At 43.3% G+C, this 27808-nt stretch overlaps 1 protein-coding gene across 5 annotated transcripts in view; it reads left to right on the forward strand.

Moving 5' to 3' along the window:
• Positions 1-25633, forward strand: part of pparab (peroxisome proliferator-activated receptor alpha b) — a 68245-nt gene extending 42612 nt beyond the window's left edge. For 3 of the 5 annotated variants that reach the window (XM_090185786.1, XM_021617918.3, XM_021617927.3), the window contains exons 2-7: positions 3046-3288; positions 7280-7437; positions 11443-11581; positions 16191-16390; positions 19721-20177; positions 20372-25633. In XM_090185786.1, coding sequence (XP_090041912.1) covers positions 3093-3288; positions 7280-7437; positions 11443-11581; positions 16191-16390; positions 19721-20177; positions 20372-20616 — 1395 coding nt within the window. In that variant the 5' untranslated portion in view covers positions 3046-3092 and the 3' untranslated portion in view covers positions 20617-25633. 5 annotated transcript variants of the gene reach the window in all.
• Positions 25634-27808: the final 2175 nt, after the last annotated feature.

The raw sequence follows: 27808 nt of genomic DNA on the forward strand, positions 1-27808 counted from the left end.
CTCTGTTTTCTGTTCCTAGTACACCTGTCTCTGTTCCTAGTACACCTTTCTCTGTTCCTAGTACACCTTTCTATGTTTTCTATTCCTAGTACACCTTTCTCTGTTTTCTGTTCCTAGCACACCTTTCTCTGTTTTCTGTTCCTAGTACACCTTTCTCTGTTCCTAGTACACATTTCTCTGTTTTCTGTTCCTAGTACACCTTTCTCTGTTCCTAGTACACCTTTCTCTGTTTTCTGTTCCTAGTACACCTTTCTCTGTTCCTAGTACACCTTTCTCTGTTTTCTGTTCCTAGTACACCTTTCTCTGTTCCTAGTACACCTTTCTCTGTTTTCTGTTCCTAGTACACCTTTCTCTGTTCCTAGTACACCTTTCTCTGTTTTCTGTTCCTAGTACACCTTTCTCTGTTTTCTGTTCCTAGTATACCTTTCTCTGTTCCTAGTACACCTTTCTCTGTTTTCTGTTGCTAGTACACCTTTCTGAGACTCTTGCAGTGGTAATAGATTGCAGTGGTAGTAGATTGTTGTTTTGGAATGTTTTCCCCTCCCGATTTTGGCTATCCCAGTGGCTGATGGGAGAGGTATTTTGTTAGACCAGAGCCCTCCCCCTCACAACCCTAACACACACAAACTTGCATGCACGCACACACACGAATGCAGATGACCTTGCTTGTCCTCGGTGCAGTATGTGCAGTGCCCTCCTCAGCAGGCTTGGTTGACCTCTGGGACAAAGCACTGCTGTTACCGTAGGAACCGCCTGGCGTCCTTTCTCCCTCTTCACCCTCTCTCTCTCTCTCTCTCTCTCTCTGTCTCCCTATGTTGATCTGTTTTTCTGTTACTCTCTCTGTCTCCCTATGTTGATCTGTTTTTCTGTTACTCCCTCTGTCTCCCTATGTTGATCTGTTTTTCTGTTACTCTCTCTGTCTCCCTATGTTGATCTGTTTTTCTGTCACTCTCTCTGTCTCCCTATGTTGATCTGTTTTTCTGTTACTCTCTCTGTCTCCCTATGTTGATCTGTTTTTCTGTTACTCTCTCTGTCTCCCTATGTTGATCTGTTTTTCTGTTACTCTCTCTGTCTCCCTATGTTGATCTGTTTTTCTGTTACTCTCTCTGTCTCCCTATGTTGATCTGTTTTTCTGTTACTCTCTCTGTCTCCCTATGTTGATCTGTTTTTCTGTTACTCTCTCTGTCTCCCTATGTTGATCTGTTTTTCTGTTACTCTCTCTGTCTCCCTATGTTGATCTGTTTTTCTGTTACTCTCTCTGTCTCCCTATGTTGATCTGTTTTTCTGTTACTCTCTCTGTCTCTCTATGCCTCTCACTGCCTCGCTGTCGCTCTCTGTCTCAATCTCTCCATCCCTCTCTCTCAATGTCTCTATCTGACTCTCTCTCTCATTCTGTTTATCTGACCAGCCCACCCTACCCCCCTCACATCTGTCAGACTAGGTTAAAGGGATCATCTGCCGTTCAAACAATAACAAAGTGACACCCTGCCAGTGTTTTGGTAAAAAGCTGAGGGATGAGTCTGTAGAAACGTAACCACTCTCAAATTCATAGACTATGGCTATGGATAAAACGACTGACCATCCAGGATATCAAAGTGATATATATTTTTTACCATGTTTTGAGGCTGTACAGTGTTTGTTGACAATGACATTGTTTATAAACAATGGAGTAAAACAGGCTCATGTGTTGGGTTCTAATGGGGTATGACAGTTGAACTAAGCTCATGAAGCATTTATAAGGTATATTCTTGGACTAGGGCATAGTGGAGTAGGGCAGTACTGGAGCACATAGCTGCTGCTGCTGGTGGGGGTCGTGCGGTCATTGAGTGTGTCAGTCATGTCTGTGGAGACTAACCATAAAGGGTGAGCTGTGACCAGGGACCCTGTGTGACAGGTGTCTGTTTACACAATGTCTCTAGTCAGCCATAGTTAGTTAGCCATAGTCAGTCAGCCAGTCAGTCAGTCAGCCAGCCAGTCAGTCAGCACCAGCATTGGTAGTGTCAACTGCTACCTACTGTAACACCAACTCTGTTCATTGTTTATGATCTACATTGGCACAGCAGTGTCTAACCTCAGTACTGTATTTCTTCACTACCTGGCACTGTGGATGTCATGGAAAGGCCCGTGCTGTGATGACATATTAATGAGAGAATTGAATGTCCTGAAACAAGGTGTCCTCTAAATGAAGACCTCTGGGAGCAGGAGGACTATGTTAGTTAATGAGACCAGCTCTATTTCTCCTGGGTTAACCAACACGGTTCGTAATGCCCGCTGCAGAGCCTACTTTGACCTGCAGCTATTATATACCCACAGTATGCGTCAATGAAACGCAATGCATTTCAGTGTTGACTTAGATCTACAGCCGTACACTATGATTCAACAAAATGCTATGTATTTCTCTTATTGGTATATCTGCGACATGGGAATACATTGAGAGGTGTGGGGCTGGAATTCTCTTTGAAGGTGCATGTACTGTTAGACACCATTGACCAGAGCCCAAAATAGACGTGAGTACTGCATGGAGTCTGTTAAGGTTAGACTTCGCCTCAATAGGGTCAAGCCCTGGCTTCAGATGGAGTAGCACCTCCTCCTCCCCCGTGACTGAGGGTAAATTCTACCGAAAACTATTAGGTCTTTATCACCCCTCCAGCCCCTCCCCTCATCCAGCCCAGCCCAGAGTCATACATTCTGCTCCCCCTCCCTCTCCCCCATAACAGTGGGTATGAGGGATCAGGTTGCTGTCTCTAAAATTAGGATCCATTGAGGGACCAGAACTGACCAGGCTGTGTTGTGTCACTAGATATGTGTTGCAGAGCTGAAGGCTCCTCCTACTTGTATGGGTCACGTATGCCCCATACACCATTGTGCCAAATTCATTGTACATCGATTGTGCAAACTGACTGTGTATAGAGCCTGTGATTAGCATGCAGAACAGAGTGTGTTCCATCGTTGTCGTCAGGGCTACACTTCATTAGGAACGCTTGTTAGTGTTCAGACCCTCCATTAACTAACCCACTTTCTCACTCTCCCCTCCTGTCTCTCTAGTCTGATGAGTAATCCCCCCCCTGGTCCTGTCCTCCATTGTGGTCGACATGGCGAGCCACTACCGGCCGCCGTCCCCCCTGGAGGATTCGGTGCTGGGCAGCCCGGTGTGTGGGGACTTCCTTGGGGGCATGGAGGAGCTGCAGGACATCCCCCAGTCCATCGACGGTGACACCCTCAGCTCCTTGGACGTCCCTGAGTACCTGTCCCAGTCGAGTAACGGCTCTGAAGGATCCACCGTTCTAGGTAAGATAGATATACACTCACCAGACAGTTTATTAGGTACACCCATCCAGTACCGGGTCAGAAACCCCCCTTTGCCGCCAGAACATCTTGAATTATTCGGGGCATTCTACAAGTTGTCAGAAACGTTCCACGGGGATGTTGGTCCATGCTGACAATACGCGGTTGCTGCAGATTGGACGGCGGTACATTCATGTTGCAAACAGCCCGTTCTAGCTCATCCCAAATATGCTCTATTTTTCCACGCCTCAATTGTCCAGTGTTGGTGATCGCGCACCCACTGGAGCCGCTTCTTCTTGTTTTAGGAGTGGAACCCGGTGTGGTCGTCTGCTGCAATAGCCCATCTGTGACAAGGATCCATGGGTTGTGCGTTCCGTGATGCCGTTCTGTACTGCGCTGTACACCACTGTACTGCGCAGTTATTTGTCTGTTTGTGGCCCACCTGTTAGCTTGCACGATTCTTGCCATTCTTCTTCGACCTCTCTCGTCAACGAGCTGTTTTCGCCCACGGGACTGCCGCTGACTGGGTGTTTTTTTTCATCTTCTTCACGCCGTTCTTGGTAAACCGTAGACATTGGCGTGTGTGAAAAGCTCAGGTGGGCGGCCGTTTCTGAGATACTGGATCCGGCACCAACAAATCATACAACGCTCAAAGGCGCTCATTTTTCCCATTCTAACGTTCAGTCGAATGCCTCGATGCCTGTCTGCCTGCTTGCTTTATATACAAAGCCACGGCCACATGACTCACTGTCTGTAGGAGCAGTACATTTTTGGGAAGGGGGTGGTGTACCTAATAAATTGGCCTGTTGAGCGTGTACTTTATTAGTCCACACAAGATGGACATTTGTTTTCATCCAACCCCCCAAATATACACACAACACACATTAGGTTGGAGCACCCAATGAACAGTTTAGGGGGTTCATTTCCTTGCTCAAGGGAACATCGGTGGTTGCCAGCTCACTCCCCGACAGACCCACCTCCCCATCAGCACTGGGATTTGATTGGAACTGGCAACCCTCTGGTTGCTGGCCCGTTTCTCCAACCTTGAGGCTGCCGCTGGATGTGTATCTTCAGCAATGTGAGGTAGTGGTGGTGTGATTGGTTACTACTGTCTCACACATGTTATGACGTATTCCCCTTTGACTTACCTTCTCTTATCGAAAAATAGATCATTCAAGTGCCTTATAGTTTCCCTAGTGGGCCTGTCCAATATTTTCGAATAGTTTCTCACCCAATTGTATTTCTTGTTAGTTTTCCCTAAAGTAAAAATGAGTAGCCTACGCTGTAGTAATCCTTTCGTAAGCCAGCTCTACGTTGTTATCGTTTGACCATATATTACCTGATCATTCAGGACCCCTCCTCACATAGCTAATCTGTAATTCACCCTGACTCAGAGGGTTAAGAGAGGACACTCGGCTTGTTTAACCTCTGACCTTACCTCAAGGCAACAGAGCTGCTTTTGGCAGAGGGGTTATCTGTTCTGTGAATGTCTGTCTGACCTACATATTCACACCCTGAGGCCACTCTCCTCTTCCCCACACTTCCACAGAAGAATTCCTAAATCCTCACACATTCCTCAACTCACAAGATGAGTCTCACCTGGTACCCTATTCCCTATATAGGGTACTACTTTTGACCAGGGCCCTAGTCTATAGGGAGTAGGATGCCATTTTGGACTCGGACACACATTCCCCCACAGCAAATTAGTTAGTGTTAAATAAACACTGACAGTGTTAAATTTAACTAAGGGCCAGTGTCTATACGAATCCACACTTTTGAGTGTTAAATTAACTCTGTGATTAGTACTGACACTGCTACACTTTGTCAATGTTAGGGAATGAAAACTTTCAGTGTTATGCAATAACACCTCATGTAGTATTTTTTACCATTAAACCAATAGGTCAGTATCTCTTGACAGAGAGGTTAGAGACATTACAATAATATTTACAAGTCAATCAATCAAATGTATTTATAAAGTCCTTTTTACATCAGCTGTTGTCACAAAGTGTCTTTACATGAACCAAGCCTAAAACGCAAGAGAGCAAGCAATGTAGAAGCACGGTGGTCAGGAAAAAGCTCCTAGAAAGGCTGGAACATAGAAAGAAACCTAGAGGGGAACCAGGCTTTGAGGGGTGGCCAGTCCTCTTCTGGCTGTGTCGGGTGGAGATTCTAAGAGTACATGGCCATTGAGGCTAGATCGTTCTTCAAGATGTTCATACTGTAGATGACCTGCAGAGTCAAATAATAATCACAGTGATTATAGAGGGTGCAACAGGTCAGCACCTCAGGAGTTGGCTTTTCATAACCGAGCTTTCAGAGGTCGAGACAGAAGGTGCGGTAGAGAGAAAGACAGAGAGAGGGACAAGGTACCACGACTAGTGAATTCATTCATTTCCAGTCCTGTGGACTTCGCTTAGTGAGTTCCTACTCTAAATTTATGACAACACATTACACATATCATAAGGCCTTACTTTGACGGCCAGGTTTTACCCTAATCAGTGGTGTTAGGAACCTCCTGGTTTACAAGTCATATTATGCTGGCTTGCAAAGTGATGTCTAATTCCTACTGGAATCCAGCCAGAGTTAGGACAGCCAACAGTTTGAATTTTTATTCACCCACAACTTGCATTCAGAATAACTGTCAAGGTTAGAAACATCGATAATGGAAACTACCTAAACCATTCAAAATAGACCAACCATTTCAGTAACGATTGCAATACATCTAACTAACTGATTGGATTAGTTTAGAAGACAATTATGTTATTTATCTTTGTGTAGCATAAGATCAAACAATTAACATTAACAAAAACACACACATTAAAAACAATCCCAAAAATATCCAGTTGCAGCAGAGCATGCTGGGAAATATGATAATGATATACGGGGTTTTGATTTTATTCTCCACAGAGTACACAATCAGACTCTCACACTCAACACTGGTTATTAACACCAACACTGGGGGGTTCTTTTACACCAATGAGTGTTAAATTCACTCTTAGAAAGTTAATTGAACTCCTGAATCAACACTAGAAGTGTTACACTGAAAAATCAACACTTGGTAACACTGGTCAATTTGCTGTGCCGTAAATAATATTTTTGTAAACATTGTGTTGTTTTGTGTCTAATAGAAACCACTGGGATGTGTTAACAAATATGTTACTACGTATTAGTTATTTTGCAAATAGAATTGAAACAGTGACTGGAGCGTAAACATAGAGGCAAAGAGGGGTTGGTGTATTGGGAATAGGGGATAGGGACTAAGAGGGGGAAGAGGAATGGAGGAGGGGGCTTCATGGAAAATAACAATGATGATATCATGGAAAAGTAATGGAGAGAGTGTTGGAGAAGTACTGGTTGTTTATGGTGGTTTATGGAGTGAAGAAGGCGGGAGAGAGAGGGGAAGAAGAAGCAGACACTGAGTATCTGTGACGTGATATGCTCTTCCTGGTTACAGTGTAGACTGTAGAGTTGTGTGTGTGTGTGTGTGTGTGTGTCACGTGCAGTTAGTCCAATATTTATCCCTGATTTGGCTTCTCTCACCCACCTCATGTGGAATGACTTAGTGCTGCTCTATTTTGCACCATCCCTGGAACGCTGTGTGGTTGGTTTGTTCTGTATTCAGGTAACAAGAAAGATACCGTGAGTGTATCATGGGTCAATATTTGACTCATCCCCTGAATATAGAAGTGTTGCTCTGTCTGACTGTGTATGACTGTCTCTATGTATTTATAGAGATGTCATGGAACACATATTACATGTGGTCTTCCTCTGTGTTGGGCCAAAGGCATGAGACACCAGTGACTTTCCACTGGTACCACATATTCTGCCAGCTAGGGCAAAGAGGCTTCACAGGGTAGACACTAATAGGAATATCAATGTATCCAGGTTTATTGGTTCATTGGTTATAAGTGTGTGTGTGTGTGTGTCTGTTATCTGGGCATGACTTTATTCATGTGCGTGTGTGTGTGTGTACGTGTGTGTGTGTGTTCTCCAGATGCTCTGACCCCAGCATCCAGCCCGTCGTCAGGGGGGTATGGGGCAGCTGCAGGGCTGGAGGAGTTCTCCTCCACCTCTCTCAACCTGGAGTGTCGGGTGTGTGCCGACCGCGCCTCCGGATACCACTACGGAGTTCACGCCTGTGAGGGCTGCAAGGTTAGTGACCAGCCATCACACACACACACACACACACACACACACACACACACACACACACACACACACACACACACACACACACACACACACACACACACACGCAGAGCATGCACATACACACAAATAAATATATGCCTACATAAAAACACACCTGGTCAGAGTGCACTCCAACACATACAGTGGGCAAAAAAGTATTTAGTCAGCCACCAATTGTGCAAGTACTCCCACTTAAAAAGATGAGAGAGGCCTGTAATTTTCATCATAGGTACACTTCAACTATGACAGACAAAATGTGAGAAAAAAAATCCAGAAAATCACATTGTAGAATTTTTTATGAATTTATTTGCAAATTATGGTGGAAAATAAGTATTTGGTCACCTACAAACAAGCAAGATTTCTGGCTCTCACAGACCTGTAACTTCTTCTTTAAGAGGCTCCTCTGTCCTCCCCTCGTTACCTGTATTAATGGCACCTGTTTGAACTTGTTATCAGAATAAAAAACACCTGTCCACAACCTCAAACAGTCACACTCCAAACTCCACTATGGCCAAGACCAAAGAGCTGTCAAAGGACACCAGAAACAAAATTGTAGACCTGCACCAGGCTGGGAAGACTGAATCTGCAATAGGTAAGCAGCTTGGTTTGAAGAAATCAACTGTGGGAGCAATTATTAGGAAATGGAAGATATACAAGACCACTGATAATCTCCCTCGATCTGGGGCAAGATCTCACCCCGTGGGGTCAAAATGATCACAAGAACGGTGAGAAAAATTCCAGAACCACACGGGGGGACCTAGTGAATGACCTGCAGAGAGCTGGGACCAAAGTAACAAAGCCTACCATCTGTAACACACTACGCCGCCAGGGACTCAAATCCTGCAGTGCCAGACGTGTCCCCCTGCTTAAGCCAGTACATGTCCAGGCCCTTCTGAAGTTTGCTAGAGAGCATTTGGATGATCCAGAAGAAGATTGGGAGAATGTCATATGGTCAGATGAAACCAAAATATAACTTTTTGGTAAAAACTCAACTCGTCGTGTTTGGAGGACAAAGAATGCTGAGTTGCATCCAAAGAACACCATACCTACTGTGAAGCATGGGGGGGGGGGGGAGAAACATCATGCCTTGGGGCTGTTTTTCTGCAAAGGGACCAGGACGACTGATCCGTGTAAAGGAAAGAATGAATTGGGCCATGTATTGTGAGATTTTGAGTGAAAACCTCCTTCCATCAGCAAGTTCATTGAAGATGAAACGTGGCTGGGTCTTTCAGCATGACAATGATCCCAAACACACCACCCGGGCAACGAAGGAGTGGCTTCGTAAGAAGCATTTCAAGGTCCTGGAGTGGCCTAGCCAGTCTCCAGATCTCAACCCCATAGAAAATCTTTGGAGGGAGTTGAAAGTCTGTGTTGCCCAGCAACAGCTCCAAAACATCCCTGCTCTAGAGGAGATCTGCATGAAGGAATGGGACAAAATACCAGCAACAGTGTGTGAAAACCTTGTGAAGACTTACAGAAAACGTTTGACCTCTGTCATTGCCAACAAAGGGTATATAACAAAGTATTGAGATAAACTTTTGTTATTGACCAAACACTTATTTTCCACCATAATTTGCAAATAAATTGATAAAAAATCTTACAATGTGATTTTCTGGATTTTCTTTTCTCATTTTGTCTGTCATAGTTGAAGTGTACCTATGATGAAAATTACAGGCCTCTCTCATCTTTTTAAGTGGGAGAACTTGCACAATTGGTGGCTGACTAAATACTTTTTTGTCCCACTGTATTGTACAACAAGGACACTGGTGTGGATGCTCTCTTGGTTAATTATTTCTGGGCCTGTTGAAGAGCAACCCAAGGCTTATGTGTTTTGTCACAAGTCACTGGAGGACAGAGGAGATCTCAATCTGCCACCGAAAGGCCACTATAGCACACTGTAAGATAATGTCGTGTTGGTGTTATTATGACGCACATACCATTAAGTAAGCATATCCCAGTCTTTAGTTGTGACCCAAAAGTAGGTGTTGCTGACCCCATGACCTTTAACATTGTTACTGTATTACTTCTGAGCCTTTTCCCTTACGGAAAATGTATCAACCCCAACAATAATCTCCATTAATTATAATCCACGTAATAATTCACATTTCCTTTTGGTGCAGGATTAATTTCCTACTGTAGCAAACTGGCTCAAATGAAGATCCTACGTCTGTAATTGGAAGAAGAAGTGTAAACTCTAACATAGCCTACTCCAAACACATGGTTAAACAAAGGTTAGCCATGTATTGGCAAAAAGCCAAGAAAGTCAAGAAAGCTTGCAAGCAGCCAGAGGCACTTGCCGCGACTGGTACTCGCTAGTGCCTTTTCAAAGCCAATGTCAGCTATTGAGTGTAATTAACTCAAATTTGTGTAATTTGGTCAATATTAGGAGTTGAGAAATAAAGATTGCATTATTCCAAATATTTTCACCGAACCCCCTGCAGAACCTCCGAGACCCCAGGTTGAATATCCATGCCCTAAGGAGAAGAGTCAATTCTCACCCTGCTATGAAAGTCAGGCAAAGATAATGGGTTTTCATCCGCTACATCCGTCTTTCACGCCGAATGTATGGGTGATGCCTTCTTGGATCCCTGGCCAGCCCATCTATCCCTGTGCCAGGGCTGTCTGAGTATGGATCTCACATGGCGAAGTTGGCGGTGCTCTCAGTCACTCCTTCCCCTCATGTCAACACACTGTTACACTGAGTTCCACAGTGTATCCTACCCTGCCCTGGCTGGACCTGGCTCAGGGTTAGAGTGGACATTGCCTGAACTGGTCAAGCATAGCTGTCCCAGATTGGAACTCCAGCTATGTGTGCTACGTGGTCCATGGAGCAGGCCTGGCCAAGGTACGGGGCCGTAAACCAGAGGTCGCAGTTGCTCTTACAGTGAACTCTGTGAACCTTCCTCTTGGCCAATCAGATGGGCAGCACGGAGTGGGCCGGTGTTTCTCCCGGAGACATGGAGACACACTGAAGGGCATAGCTAGATACACAGACACACAGTACATAGCACACATACAATACATACACACACAGGTATTTGGAACCTATGAGTACATTCGGATTGATAAGACTGTACGTTCGGATCCTAGATGCTGATAGGCTAAAACAGCATTCCAGCTTTCCCCTCTCTGATGTCACATACCTACGTGTGCCCTGCTCCTCAGCTGTCTGGTCATCTGAGAGGGACGGGAGGGGAGAGGAGGGGACTGACCCCTGGATAGGACGACGTACAAAGACACGAGACAGGTCATGAGGCCGTTGTGTCTGACAGGCATTCTGCCCTGGCCTCATGTGATCCTCGAGGGGTGGGTGTGTGCGTGTGTGTCCTTGCAAGTGTTAGTGCATGCCATGTGCAGAGACACATTAAGGAGATCTTTCACAAGAATTGGGAAATGAATGACTTGGAATGGGGGTGGCTAAATATGTTCTTCTTAAGCAATTCCCTGTCCATTTCAATAACCCCCCTGCCCCAACCCCAGTCCAAGCCCTTAACCACTCAGCACAGGACATCTACAGCTGCCCATAGCCAGACACTGTTGTTTCTCAGGGTTGTGTAATATAAGTGAAATCCCATTTAGACCTGATAAGCATATATGTCCAGGCTGATAGTGTCATGCTCCAGTCATTTGGGTCCATTCTCAGTATTTCACTTTTTTAACGGTGAAAGTGGCTGTTGGGTGATTGGAGGTTTGCTAGTGTCATGTTCTAGGTCGGGACACTGCCTTCACTTCGCTGATAGATAACAGAGCTTGAGAAAGTCTTCAATGACGGAACGCAAATGAATAAAGTTAGCAGTTGAGAGATATCAAGATATCTGGTATGAACTGACAATCGTCTTTGTTTATCAAGTCACCGTAGTGTGTGGTTGAGTTGGCCTGCTGAGTCGAGGCTGAGTTTCTTTCACAAGTGCAGTCTATTGGGTCTCGACCTGAACATTTATCTCTCTCTTCTTTCTGTGCCTGCAGGGTTTCTTTCGGCGGACCATCCGCCTGAAGCTGGAATATGACAAGTGTGAGCGTCACTGTAAGATACAGAAGAAGAACCGGAACAAGTGCCAATACTGCCGCTTTCAGAAGTGCCTGTCTGTGGGCATGTCCCACAATGGTGAGGATTTATTTTCTTAAAAAAAAAAAATGTTTTCTTTAACCTTTATTTAACTAGGCAAGTCAGTTAAGAACAAATTCTTATTTACAACGACGGACTACACCAGCCATACCCGGACAACGCTGGGCCAGTTGTGCGCCGCCCTATGGGACTCCCAATCCCGGCCGGTTGTGATACAGGCCGGAACACAGACATAGCCAGATCCCTGAGTACTACTTTCTGCATACAGCACAACCTGCCAGCAGCAACCAGAGAGGAACACACACACATACGCATTGGCACGTAGACATATTCACACATACATGTACGCCATTCAAAACCACACTCTTGAGGAACTGGGAGTTGCAATTTAACACCACATTAACACAGAAGGTTGCTTTTCAAGACTAATGAAAGTAGGTTGAGAGACTGCTGTGAATCATACAATTTTCATTAAAAAAACCAAAGAATTGTTCAACATTTGCACCATTTCATATTTCGCTTTATCCAGACAAAAACGATACAATTGATGCATGAGTCTCTCTGCCTCTGTGTGGTGGTCTCTATGCAGACTCTCTGGTGTTTCCTTGTGAAGGTCAGTAAAACTATAAGGTGGGGTTGTATTGCGTTGGCTGAACCCTCCTCACCCTTTAGCTGTGGATGTGTGAACAGAGAAACATACAGTGTGAGTCTCAGCCTGGGCCTGCCGGTCATGTGACCAGGGCTGATAGAGAGCTTTAAAGGGTAGTGCAGTGTCTTTCAATGGGATACGTTACTAGTGCAACATTACTGCCTACACACACAGTGTAAAACAAATCGTACAACAGATTTCACTGTACAGAAAAATATCACAGACATGCATCCTCATACATACCGTACAGACAGACTAACTACAAGCACTATAAACATAAGGATCTTTACTTTATAGAGAGTTAATCTACAAACAAAAACCTTGATCCAGGACAATTAGTTAAAATTCTTTGACCCTATTGGATGGATGTTGCTTACCTGTGTGTTTTATGTCAGCATAAAACATGGCATTCTGAACCTCAGCTAAGATCGATGTCCTGCCGCTTACAATGGACTGCAATAGAATTTCGAGGTTGTGTGTTGTGTGTGGGGATGTGAAGAGGGGCTTAGCAAGGTCACTGTAGCAGTCGATCAGAGTTGACAGACAGATGGACTGAAGGACAGACACACACATACAGATGTAGGATCTTGATATTATCACTCTTTTGTTGCTGAGAATTGTCCTGCACACCAGGAAATGCTAACTTTTAGTGTATTTGGGTTTTAAAAAGGCTTCTAAAGTTTGCGATTCCACTTTGAAATTGCAGACTTAATTTTCCCCAAATGAAAAATGAATCAACCCCTTTAATAATGTACAGTACCAGTAAAAGATGGACACACCTACTCATTTTCAGGGTTTTTCTTTATTTGGACTATTTTCTATATTTCTGTATTGTAGAATAATAGTGAAGACATAAACTATGATATAACGCATACGGAATCATGTAGTAACCAATTTTTCTTTAAACAAATCAAAATATTTGAGATTCTTCAAAGTAGCCACCCTTTTCCTTGATATCAGCTTTGCACACTCTTGGCTTTCTTTCAATCAGCTCCAGGTAGTCACCTGGAATCCATTTCAATTAACAGGCGTGCCTTGTTAAAAGTTAATTTGTGGAATTTCTTTCCTTCTTATTGCGTTTGAGCCAATCAGTTGTGTTGTGATAAGGTAGGGGTGGTATACAGAAGATGGCCTTATTTGGTAAAAGACCAAGTCCATATTATGGCAAAAACAGGTCAAGTAAGCAACAGAAACGACAGTCCATCATTACTTTAAGACATGAAGGTCAGTCAATCAGAAAAATGAAGAACTTTGTTTCTTTAAGTGCAGCCGTAAAAACTATCAAGCGCTACGATGAATCTGGCTCTCATGAGGACTGCCACAGGAAAGGAAGACCCAGAGTTAACTCTGCTGCAGAGGATGAGTTCATTAGAGTTACCAGCCTCAGAAATGGCAGCACAAATAAATGCTTCAGAGTTCAAGTAACAGACACATCTTAACATCAACTGTTCAGAGCAGACTGTGTGAATCAGGCCTTCATGGTTGAATTGCTGCAAGAAACCACTACTAAAGGACACCAATAAAAAGGAGAGATTCGCTTGGGCCAAGAAACACGAGCAATGGACATTAGACCGGTTGAAATCTGTCCTTGGTCTGATGAGTCCAAATTTGAGATTTTTGGTACCAACCCCTGTGTCTTTGTGAGACGCAGAGTGTGGTTCCCACCGTGAAGCATGGAGGAGGAGGTGTGATGGTGTGGAGGTTTTTTGCTGGTGACACTGTCTGTGATTTTACTTATAATTCAAGGCACACTTAACCAGCATGGCTACACCAGCATTATGCAGTGATTTGCCATCCAATCTGATTTGCGCTTAGTGGGACTATGTCCCAACACACTTTCAAGCTGTGTAAGGGCTATTTGACTAAGAAGGAGAGTGATGGAGTGCTGTTTCAGATGTCCTGGCCTCCACAATCACCCAAACTCAACCCAATTGAGATGGTTTGGGATGAGTTGGACCGCAGAGTGAAGGAAAAGCAGCCAACAAGTGCTCAGCATATGTGGGAACTCCTTCAAGACTGTTGGAAAAGCATTCCAGGTGAAGCTGGTTGAGAGAATGCCAAGAGTGTGCAAAGATGTCTTGGCAAAGGGTGGCTCCTTTGAAGAATCTAAAATATAATATTTCCAGCTGCTGCAGGGTTATTTTTCTGCTATACTAAACTGGTTCAAATCTAGATCCTACATCTGTAGACCTGGGGACTAGTGTCAGTGAACTCATGGACACACTTCAGGTTGTGAAACCACTGAATTGAACACTGTCATGCTGGAGAGCAATCTAATATGTGGACTGATGCTCAACATTAGTATTTATTTCACATCTGGGGTGTGTCCAAGACGAGTTTCTCCTTGTGGAAACACGTGTGTTGTGTTTCCTAACTGTAACCGTATACAGGGGAAAGGACATGGGAGAGGGTGAAGGAACCTGATACACTGAGGAGGACTACAGCAGGATGACAGCCCTCCCTCCTCTTTAAGCCTTGCAACAGCATAGGTTGGGTTGTTTGTTGTTTGTGCTCTGCTGTAGAGGGTCAGAGACTCATCCTCTCACCCTCAGCTCAGCCTGATGTTCTTATCCTGGGTATCCTGATCCCTACACAGAGCAACTCTCACTTCCTCTTTCGCTAATGAATCTTTCAAATACATTCAGCGTTTGCTTTAGCCTTCCTGGAGAGCCAGGTGGTTGGCTCTACACCTGTGAAATCGTGATTTGTCCAAATAAACATTGATGAAAAATCCAAGCTCCGGAATTACTGGTGACTGTTAGCTATCGGTGCCCATAGTATAATTAAGCAATAAGGCCCTAGGGGGTGTGGTGTATGGCCATAATACCACGGTTAATTGCTGGTCTTATGTACGACGCAACGCGGAGTGCCTGCATACAGCTATTAGCCGTGGTATATTGGCCATATACAACAAACACCCAAGGTCCCTTATTGCTACTATAAACTGGTTACCAACGTAATTAGACCAGTATATAGTACTTTTTTGTCATATACCACAGCTTTCAGCCAATCAGCATTCAGGGCTCGAACCACCGGGTTTATAAAGACAGTTATAAACTGGGTGGTTGAGCCCTGAATGCTGATTGGCTGAAAGCTGTGGTATATCGGATCGTATACAATGGGTATGACAGAAAAGTACTATTTACTGGTCTAATTACTTTGGTAAACAGTTTATAATAGCAATAAGGGACCGTGGGTGTTTGTGGTATATGGCCAATATACCACGGCTAATAGCTGTATGCAGGCACTCCGCGTTGCATATCCTAGTTATACACTTAGGATCAGATTGTCTGAAAGAGTCAGAGTTCGCTCTGTACAAAAACAACACACGCGCACACATACTAGCACTAGCTATCTGATTGGTCCTATTTCCTTTAGCGGTCTAACACATTGTTCCTCAACTGCCTCTCATCCTGCCCCCACTTCTCTCAACTGTCCCCAGGGATCCATAGCCTGTCTACATTTTACTTATTTTTTTAAAACACGTTTGTCATTCAGCAGACGCTCTTCTCCAGAGCAACTTACAGTAAGTGCATTTATCTTTAGATAGCTAGGTGAGACAACTACATATCTCAGTCGTGGTAAGTACATTTTTCCTCAAAGAATAGAAAACATAACAAATCTCACAACAGAAACAAAAGGCCCAGGAGGTGGGGCAGCCCAAGAGGCAGGCGTCCATCTTGTTTCCCATAACTTCCGACGTATCAGACTCCATTACCACATGCTCCTGGAAACCACCATACCTCTTCCAAGTTACACCCAAAAACCTTTGAACAACAGTGTTCATGATTTGGCAAACAAATTTTAAAAAAATACACATTGACTTGAGTCTCCATATCTTTCTAATGTTGATATGACAAACAATATACAATTGTCTTGAGTCTCCATATATCTCTCAGCAAAACAGATGCATCATTGTCCGTTGTATTGTAAATACTGTATATTATTTTTTTTATGTACGTTCTCATCTGTGCAATCGCCTCTTTTCTCTCTAATTAGCGATCCGTTTTGGTCGGATGCCCCAGTCTGAGAAGCTGAAGCTGAAGGCAGAGATCCTGACGGGTGACAGGGAGGTGGAGGACCCCCAGCAGGCCGACCAGAAGACTTTGGCTAGGCACATTTATGAGGCCTACCTCAAGAACTTCAACATGAACAAGGCCAAAGCCCGCACCATCCTCACTGGCAAGACGAGCACTCCAGTAAGAGCAGTGTGTAGGATTGTGTGTGTGTGTGTGGGGGGGGGGTTGTTGGATTAAAAATTAAACTAACTCTCCAAAGGGAATCATTCAAAATGTGGAAATGCAATACTATTTTTTTGCAACCCTGATGATACTACATGTCTTCTGTGCAATCAGACGGGTCCAATATTATATTTTGAATTATTCCCTTTGGAGTGCGTGGGCTGCGTTTTGATCCAGTTTGAATGGGATGCAATGTGAAAACCAAACAGTCCTTGTGTGTCAACATAACCTGTTGGCAACCACTACCCACTAGGAGCTAAAGAACCATGCAACGACAGAAATAACTTGATCAATGGCATTTAGAAGCCAACGTGTCTGGACAAGGACACATCTGCCTGAATACATGAAGAACAACTCTGTATGACCCTGACTTATAATGGACCATTATCAACAGTGTTGAAAGACCGCTGCACCCCTCCCTCCCTCTCTTTCTTTCTTTAAAGATGGTCCCCTTAGATCTGTGGTCTCCATTCATTCTTTCATCACATAGGAGAATAAATGGGTGCGGTAAGGGTGAGGTTATCTGGTGAGTGGTTGAAATCCATCTTCGGTGGGTGTAGGTGTGGCAGACGTCAGAGAGGAGGATCACGGGATTGTAAACCGTGAGTAGAAGTGGTGGATCAATGACACAGTAACACTGTATGGATAGACATCCCACTCAGCTTTAGCGTAGCCTTTAGCAATGCATTGTACGGTCTTCTGCACATTGCAGTGTCTTCTGACCTTGTTTTCTGTTGTTGATCAAGCTGCTCTTACCCAGCTGCCACCTTCAGCAATAATATTCTGGCCTGCATTGCCAGTCAGATGTTGGGAGCGTATCATATTGTGAGTTGAGTAAGCTGTGTGTCGTACGCAGCTCTCAGTTAGGAGCAAGTGCTGGATTGGCTCCTGTGGGAACGTTCACCACCGCAGCTCTGGTCGTGTACTTACAACCTGACCAACACGATGACCCAGATACGTGTTGTTTAGCAGCCTCACACTCTAAAAAACAACATGTTGAAAACACCTCATGAGAGTCAGTGATAACAGTTGAGTTTAAGTTCACAGTCCTCGTGTATTTTCTATTGGAGCTGGTGTCCTTGCAGTGCTTGCTTGAAGAAGCGCAGGCAGCCGTGTTTTTGTAAGACGTGGCTCTATCTAAGGGTACAGACCTGATAAGATGAGATTGTCCTGTTGTTTGTTTGGCCACAGTGTAGGACATCACAGCTAATCTAGACCCGGTTTGCCCTGTCCTCCAACAGACATATTCCAGGAGAAATAAGCTACTGTAACCTTCACAGTTTACATAACGACAACCAAAATAAAATTGTAGGTTTTGAGACTGTGATGAACGGAGGTGTTCTATAACGTACTCTAGAATCAAGGACAGGACTTGGGACAGGACTTGGGTTATGTTACAATGAGGATTTACAACTGCTTGCGATAACGGCTCTCTTTTCTTTCTGTCAATAAATGTTTTATATTAGGCTCACTATCGCTACATGTAGGCAGGACTGTCTGTGAAACATATCGTTCCTTCATTCTAGTAGTAGTAGTAATATTACAAATACCTACAGTTGAAGTCGGAAGTTTACATCCACTTAGGTTGGAGTCATTAAAACTCGTTTTTTCAACCACCTCACACATCTCTTGTTAACAAACTATAGTTTTGGCAAGTTGTTTAGGACATCCACTTTGTGCATGACACAAGTAATTTTTCCAACAATTGTTTACAGACAGATTATTTCACTTATAATTCACTGTATCACAATTCCAGTGGGTCAGAAGTGTACATACACCAAGTTGACTGTGCCTTTAAACAGCTTGGAAAATTCCAGAAAACGATGTCATGGCTTTAGACACTTCTGATAGTCTAATTGACATAATTTGAGTCAATTGGAAGTGTACCTGTGGATTTATTTCAAGACCTACCTTCAAACTCAGTGCCTTTTTGGTTGACATCATCGGAAAATCAAAAGAAATCAGCCAAGACCTCAATTGTTTTTGTAGACCTCCACAAGTCTGGTTCATCCTTGGGAGCAATTTCCAAACGCCTGAAGGTACCACGTTCATCTGTACAAACAATAGTACGCAAGTATAAACAACATGGGACCACACAGCCGTCATACCGCTCAGGAAAGAGATGCGTTCTGTCTCCTAGAGATGAATGTACTTTGGTGCGAAAAGTGCAACTCAATCCCAGAACAACAGCAAAGGTCCTTGTGAAGATGCTGGAGGAAACAGGTACAGACGTATCTATATCCACAGTAAAACGAGTCCTATATGGACATAACCTGAAAGGTCGCTCAGCAAGGAAGAAGCCACTGCTCCAAAATCACCATTAAAAAAAGCCAGACTACGGTTTGCAACTGCACATGGGGACAAAGATCGTACTTTTTGGAGAACTGTCCTCTGGTCTGATGAAACAAAAATATAACTTTTTGGCCATAATGACCATTGTTATGTTTGGAGGAAAAAGGGGGATGCTTGCAAGCCGTAGAACACCATCCCAATCGTGAAGCATGGGGGTGGCAGCATCATGTTGTGGGGGTGCTTTGCTGCTGGAGGGACTGGTGCACTTCACAAAATAGTTGGCATCATGAGGCAGGAAAATTATGTGGATATATTGAAGCAACATCTGAAGATGTCAGTCAGGAAGTTACAGCTTGGTCGCAAATGGGTCTTCCAAATGGACAATGACCTCAAGCAAACTTCCAAAGTTGTGGCAAAATGGCTTAAAGACAACAAAGTCAAGGTGGGCAGAACTGGAAAAGTGTGTGCGAGCAAGGAGGCCAACAAACCTGACTCCGTTACACCAGCTCTGTCAGGAGGAATGGGCCAAAATTCACCCAATTTATTGTGGGAAGCTTGTGAAAGGCTACCTGAAACGTATGACCCAAGTTAAACAATTTAAAGGCAATGCTACCAAATACTAATTGAGTACATGTAAACTTCTGACCACACTGGGAATGTGATGAAATAAATAAAAGCTGAAATAAATTATCCTCTCTACTATTATTCTGACACTTCACATTCTTAAAATAAAGTGGTGATCCTAACTGACGTAAGACAGGGAATTTTTACTAGGATTAAATGTCAGGAATTGTGAGAAACTGAGTTTAAATGTATTTGGCTAAGGTGTAAGTAAACTTCCGACTTCAACTGTATCTCATCCACAGGGTCTAGGTAGGGGCTAGGGTTCCGTTTGAAATAGTTTCCTATCTACCGGCCTTCCTTCATACAGGGCTGTCATTACACATGGCTACAGACTGTTTCCTCACCACCCTGTCTCCCTCCATGCCCCTGCAGCCCTTCGTCATCCATGACATGGAGACCCTCCAGCTGGCAGAGCAGACCCTGGTGGCTAAGATGGTGGGCACGGCCGGTGGCCATCTGCTTGAGAAGGAGGCTGAGGTCCGCATCTTCCACTGCTGCCAGTGCACCTCCGTAGAGACGGTCACAGAGCTAACCGAGTTCGCCAAGTCTGTCCCCGGCTTCTCCAGCCTGGACCTGAACGACCAGGTGACTCTGCTGAAGTACGGCGTGTATGAGGCACTGTTCGCCCTGCTGGCATCGTGTATGAACAAGGATGGCCTCCTGGTGGCCTACGGATCGGGCTTCATCACCAGGGAGTTCCTCAAGAGTCTGAGGAGGCCCTTCAGCGACATGATGGAGCCAAAGTTTCAGTTCGCCATGAAGTTCAACGGGCTGGAGCTGGATGACAGTGACCTGGCTCTGTTTGTGGCTGCCATCATCTGCTGTGGAGGTGAGAGAGAGAGAACGGGAGAGGCTGGGATCTGGGGTTAATGACCACTAATTGGTACACTAATTTGTTTTAGTGTTAATTACTATGCGTCTTCTTGATGGATTTGCTAGTCCCCTCAATGCCAATCATATTGTCTCTTCTTGGGTTGACATAATCCTTTCTCTAACTCTCCTCTCCTTTTTTCTCTCCTTCAGACCGCCCTGGCCTGGTGAACGTGACCCACATTGAGTGCATGCAGGAGAACATTGTTCAGGTGCTGCAGCTCCACCTGCTGGCCAACCACCCAGACGACACCTTCCTCTTCCCCAATCTGCTGCAGAAACTTGCCGACCTCCGTCAACTGGTCACCGAGCATGCGCAGTTGGTCCAGGAGATCAAGAAGACAGAGGACACGTCACTCCACCCCCTGCTGCAGGAGATCTATAGGGACATGTACTGAGATATTGAGCCCAGGGAGAAGGGCTGGAGGCTGAGAACACACACCTCACCCTCCATTTTGGGGACATGTACTGAGCCTAGAAAGGAGGTGGTCTGCCATTTTGGGGACGCAGGCGTGAACAGTCTATCTGAACAGTCCCACGGTGATAGGGTTGAACCACTGAACCCCCAGATACAGGGTTGCTCGTGTTTCTCAGCAGCGAGAGTATTGGTGTTTATGAGGCCCAGACATCACAGGACAAGACAGAACTACAGGACACTATTCTGGGGCACCTGCAGCTGGGTCCACTACTCCTACATGGACCTATAGGGCCGTATTACGTGTGTGGAGGGGCAGTGTGGAGCTGAATTGAGTCTCCTGTCCTATCCTAGTGTTTATCCTAATGCAGTTCCCAGCTAGAGAACATGTATCGGGCTGGAGTACACAGATCAAATAATACATTTCTGTTTTGGGTAAGTAAGATTCAGTCCGACTATAACCGCCAGAATCCCTGCTTAGGTACACGCTTAAAGGGGCATGCACTGAGCCATACTCCGGCACTAGAGTGAAGAACAGCAGAACTTACTCTTCAGAACACCACTCCAGCGGTATGTTTATAACTATGCCTTTGTGTACCGAACGTGAGAGCGAGAGGAAAGAATGATAGTGATGCCCACCTACTTTGCAGTAAAGACACCCAAGTGACTTCAATGCCGACTACAGATTTTAGATGTGAGTGACTGTGTCTCACAGCAAGGCAGCTTTTTCAGTGATTGGCTGTGCTGCCCCAAGTGAAGTACAGATGTAGGTCATTTATTTGAGATGGTTTTGCTACAGCAGGATAATACTTCTGCAGCAACAGGAAATGTGAATTATTCATGGACATTTTCTGTCGGGGTTGATACCTTTTCCGTTAGTGCCAATCAAGTCTGAAATGTAAAAGGAGAAATTACAAACGCTAGAAACCTTTTACCCTACACGTTTGCATTTCCTGCTGTGCAGGAAAAATTCTTAGCGACTAAAAGAGTGATTTAAGATCCTACATCTGTCATGGGATTGCATGGTCAGTTTCCTAATGCCCCATACTGTACCAGACTATTGTCCCTCAGATGCGGCTGTAGCGGCTCAAAATCCAACTCACAGGACAAGTAAATGTAACAGATTGCTTCATTCATTTTGGGAAAGCTCTCCTGTGCCTTATCAAATTCTTTCACCTGCTTAGGCGATAACAAATCATGTATTATCAATGGGATTCCTCTGAAAAAAAAACTATAACTATAATTTAGCCATTGATTTAACATGGTCACGTTCACTAATGTTATCATGGATGAGGCTAAAGAGTTTCAGTAATTGCTCCCTCTTTGTCTCTCTGAATATTCTGTCCTTTGCTATTTTCGACAGACAGACACACTCTTGGCCTCAACAGGCCTCCGTTGTTCCAACATCAGTTTACTCTTCAGTCATTCTACAGAGAATTATTCCCCATGTGCTGTACAGGGATGGTTTTCACGTCCCTTACCATCCATCTCATTTTCCTCCTCTATCTAGAGTCTAGACCAAACACTAACAGGGAGGCTTTGGTGCGCATTATATTCATTTCATAAAACCAATGTGAAACTCAATGAACTTTAACTGATTTTTTTCAGTATTTTCACAAACAAAGGCAAACAAACGACCATGTCAATAGTGTTTCCCCCACCCTTCAGAACGTGGCTCTATCAGGACATTTTGTTTGGAAGTAGTTTGATTTTCTTCATAACAGACATTCAGAAAAGACCACTGTCAGAGATTCACTATGTAAATGCACCCACAATGCAACACTAAAGCACAAGTATGCTTCCGAGATGTGATATGAGTCTATGTGGTATACTGTACCTCCGTAATTATGCCTTTTTGAGGAAAAAAAAACAAATATTTGGCACTCCATCTTGTTTTGCGTTCTGGTATTAAAGGTCTAATCCGACGTTAAACTACATTAAAACCTTAACACATGCAGATTGAGAGCAGGTTTACCACATTTTAAGCAATTTTAAACAATACCAGAAAGCCTGTTCTTTTACTCTCTCACTCATATTATCACCCCCATTACACATATCTGACTCTATCATCTCTCTCTCTCTCATTTCTCTCTCTCTCTCTCTATCTCTCTTACTCTCTCTTCTCTCCCTTTCTTGCTCTCTCTCTGTCACAGTGCCTCGTTTGGCTTGGTCCTCTTTGTTGCCCCATAGATTAAGGGCCCGATTCAGTCTGTAGCGTGGAAGATCTGCGTTGCAGCTCAGATGACATTTAAAGTTAATTTCCGATAGAGCCGACAAATGCAGCGTTTAGTGTGAATGCAATCTCTGCAAACGCGGTAACATTGCCTTTAAATGTTAGATCTTCCGAGCCCTTAGGTTCAGGGAATTATGCTACACAACGATAATACTTTCTTTTGGATTGATGACAGATGACCATTGTTGCGCTCTCTTTTTCTTACAAAATAGAATAGCAAACATTTCAACTCTGACTGGTATAATATGGAATGTCAACTAACCCAGCTCTCTCCGTGATTTGAAATATTAATGGATGACAACTTACACCTGAATGTAAGAATCTAGTAGAGATGACACACTAAAACTGCTTCATCAAACCAGCCATCGATCCCTCACAGAGCTAATGGGAATGCTGCAAAAGCATAAAGAAATAATCATTCACGTGTGCATGTTTGTCTGACGGGAGTACGTTCTTAAGTGCATTTTCTGTGAGGGAATGTTTTTTTGTTCTTTACTTACCGTACCAAATTCTCATCTGAATCCATAAATCAATGATTTGGTTTCATGTAATGGACCTAGATTCACTCGCTGCACCACATTGTATAAATGCTTTGTACATAGATTCAGTGATTATGTGATTGCTTGCCCCAACTATAACTGGAGGTTTACAAGATATGAACTAATATTGGATATGTTTTGTATTCCTCTTTGTCTGGTAAATACTTTTCAATGTTTTCAATTGTACAGAAATGCAGGTATGTTTTTTGCTTAAAAGCCAAATCCACACCAAAAAAATATTTTGGTATTTATTTCATTAGTCCACTGTTAATACAGTCCCAAAATGTATTGCATGTCAGCAGTCAAGTTTTTAAAATATAGGATTTTCAGGAAGCAAAATGTTTCGCATCATATGATGCATTTTGTATCATTCTGATGATGTGGCAAGTGACACTTTGCTTCTTGGAAGTCCGATATCTTGGAAATTTGACTGCCGACATGGACTAATGAAAAAAAGACCACAATATCGATTTGGGGGGATTTTTTCTTTTAAGCCCTACCTAATTTGACCATGTTATAATTGAGTTGGATCTTATTTTTATACTAAAGCTAAAGCATATCTATGAGTAGATCGGAAATTGTTCTGTTGAAGAGTGCAATGTAAATAGAGTAACTAAGAGTAACTAAGTAACTGGTGATATAACCATAGATTTGATTCCCAATGGGGACATTCCTTTTGTTAATTCCCACACTATAGAGGGAGAGTTAACATGTTATGTACAGTGTGTGCTGTGCTTAGCTTTAGGGATACTAAAAGCACTCATAGCTAATATCAAGACTTGACCGCGAAACCTGCTATGGGTTATTGGCACTACTTTTTCACTAGACAACGTGATCTGGATATAATCTTTGTCTTGAACAGACAGAAGTAAATCATTAGCGTTAAGACTGGTAATAATACAGTACTTACAAGTCTCCTTCTACGTTGTCATCTCAGGTTGAAGATTAAATAGTAGAGGAGATGTTTAGGGCGTAGTTTCACGATTCACAACATAAATGCTCCATAATTGCCTCTCCGTGTACTTCAAGCCAAGCGGTTTTGTCGTTTTTGTGGCCCTATTATATCCCTTCTCTGTATTGATAAATATATACGACATTATGCACTCAGAACTTGTCCACTTAGACACAATGCACAGCGACTTCACAACAGTCAAACGCAGTTGAAGAGAAATGCAGTAATAAGATGCAGTATATTGTTTATTAACACGCTCCCATTGTATCAAGCTTTTTGCCCGCTTCCTGTCTCCTCCTCGCTCACTGCTATGTTCTAACTTAACCATAATCATGCCATATGTTAGAGGACTGCATCTCAAGCTGCCTGTAGTGGTAGTTCTATAGTATGTATTCCTCGGGAATGTCAGGCCTCCATAGAATGCAACGATGCTTTAATCCACTGCCACCTGGATCTAGATTCTAGAATCACCAGGTGAACTGAACACATTAGGGATTAAACACAACCCGTGCCTTAACCCATGACATACAACATTAGACACAATACAGTATAGCCCTAAAGATGCACACAGTTCTGTGTCACCAAGGTGCTGGTATGGATATGACACTACACAGTACAGAGATACACAAAGAGAGGATATGACATAGTGACAGAATTAGGGAAGGTATCAGAATTGTGATAGGCAGACGGATTATTGTTGAATCTGTGGAACACAATGACTGTTTGGAATCACGATCTTCCAAATGAGAGAGATCTCTGTCTTGCAATAGTGAAAATACAAACAAGGTAATATAATGGTTCAAATACTAGAGATTTCTGCTACCCTTAGTGACGTATATTATTTTGTGTTGAATTGTCAAGCAACTTTTGACAAGTATCAGGGAAAATGTTGTCTTCCTTTGGTTGTCGTAGTTTAGGACATAGCGGGGGACTCTTCTTCTTGTTGAGTTTATAGGGCACTGCCATACAGCACACAAATAATAATAGCAATAATAATAACAAATAAATAGAACTACATAGAAATGACGAGGGCATCAGATATAGAAAATATGATTTTGATTCTGTATTCATTTACTAAATGTCATGGAGTTGATGCAGTGTTTTTATGGCTAGTGTCATGCACAGATACCGGAGATGCTCTTTAGAGGTTTATGTGTACTGTGGCTTTGTATCAATACTGTAAATGTTTGACAAATGTACTGTATATCTTAGTCATTTAAACAATAAACAAGTTGACTTTGAATGGACTTTAAAATAAAATGATTTTAAAATCCAACATTGTTGTCCATCTATTTTTTATGTGAATAATAACGTATTGATGGTGAGAGCTGAATATATGAAAGAAACAGGCGATTCTAGGATTTTTGTTGATGGGGTGGCCAAATGGTTTCACCGAGAGAGAACCAGTCATGTATTATTATTTTTTTTATCCCAGCCCCCGTTCCCGCAGGAGGCCTTTTGGTAGGCCGTCATTGTAAATAAGAATTTGTTCTTAACTGATCTGCCTAGTTAAATTTAAGGTTAAATAAAAAACAAAATAAATAAAAATGGGTGGCCATGGGAAATCAACAAATTGTTTCACAAATAGCGTTTGAAAATTGTCTTGAACTACGATTCATTGTATTAAATAACTTTACATTTGTTACTGCCCTAATTTATTCAAATAAATCCATTAGAAGAGATCCATATTGATCCATATTCAAGCTAGATACATGTTCAGTGGTAACACCCCGTCCAAGGATTTTTTTGAAAGTTTAAGCTAATTTACTGCATTTCTACATGCTATTTGTAGAACAGATAAAAACAAGCAACGGGAGTTATACACTGAGTGTACAAAACGTTAGGAACAACTTCCTAATATGAAGTTGCAGCCATTTTTGCCCTCCGAACAGCCTCAATTCTTCAGGGCAGGGACTACAATGTATCACAAGCTTTCCACAGGGATGCTGGCCAATGTTGACGCTTCCCACAGTTCTCAAGTTGGCTGGATGTCTTTTGAGTGATGTACCATTCTTGATGCACAAATGTTGAGCGTGAAAAACCCAGCATCGTTGCAGTTCTTGACACAAACCAGTGTGCCTGGCACCAACTACCATAGCCTGTTCAAAGGCACTTAAATATTTTGTCTTGCCATTCACTCTCTGAATGGCACACATACACACCCGTGTCAATCCATTGAAGTGGTTTGACAGGTGTCATCAATAAGGGATCATAGCTTTCACGCGGATTCACCTGGTCAGTCTATGTCATGGAAAGAGCAGGTGTTTCTAATGTTTTGTACACTCAGTGTATAACATTCTTGAACAAACATGCCATAACCTAGAGCAATTAGCTATTAGCTAGCTCAGCACCGGGATTAAAAACGAGTCTAGCTTTCTGTCAAGTCAAACCGAAGTTACCCAGTCATCTTCCACCTCTGCAATGCTTTCATCAAATCAACATAGTTGTTCTTCTTCTAAGATCAGGTTTAACGGCAGTTGGGTCTGCTCCAAGGGGTATTCACGGGTCCAAAAATGTGGGTCTGCTCCAAAATGGACCTGGGTCTTTCCCACCCGGACCCGATAAGCATCATTTTTTTATTTTTAATATAGAGACCCGTTCTGAACAGACCCGAGGCCCATTTCCATATAGACTTGGTAAGATCCAATCCGAGTGAGGGAAGCAGCAGAAAATAAACATTTTAAGCTACGTTATTAACCGGAGCTGATAAAGTGCAAGAGGTACTGCTCTAGAAGGCAGGGCAGGGTCTGTACTGTGAGCAAGTGACATGGGGAGCAGGGAGGAGTGACACAACCAACCATGCTGACTCACGCTATAGTAGCTACCATAGCTATCATGGCTAGGTTATTAATGATCAAATACTGAATGATTACATGGTGTCAGTCATGGACTGCATCAAACCGAGAAGCTAGTTAAGCTAGCTAGGCTAACTATGCTGCAGCGCTTTCTGATCCTACAGTTACAAATAACACCAACTCCGTTCAGAATATTAAGTAGCAGCCTACCTGTGGCTCTTGGTCGTTGTAGCCTTTCCTTCTCAAATCGAATCAAATGTTGACAAATGTTATTTGTCACATGCGCCGAATACAGCAGGTGTAGTAGACCTTACAGTGAAATGCTTACCTACAAGCCCTTAACCAACAACGTGGTTTTAAGAAAAATAAGGGTGAAGTAAAAAATAGATAAGTAAAATATAAAAATAGATCAAATAAATAATTAAAGAGCAGCAGTAAAAGAACAGTAGTGAGGCTATATACAGGGGGTACCAGTACTGAGTCAATGAGCGGCGGCACCGGTTAGTCGAGGTAATTGAGGTAATATGTACATGTAGGTAGAGTTAAAGTGACTATGCATAGATAATAAACAGAGTAGCAACAGCGTAAAAGAAGGAGGGGGACAATGCAAATAGTCTGGGTAGACATTTAATTAGCTGCGTTAGAAGCGTTTAAGA

Source organism: Oncorhynchus mykiss, chromosome 2 (assembly GCF_057628025.1).
Source record: "Oncorhynchus mykiss isolate SJ-2025 chromosome 2, ASM5762802v1, whole genome shotgun sequence".
Lineage (NCBI taxonomy): Eukaryota > Metazoa > Chordata > Actinopteri > Salmoniformes > Salmonidae > Oncorhynchus > Oncorhynchus mykiss.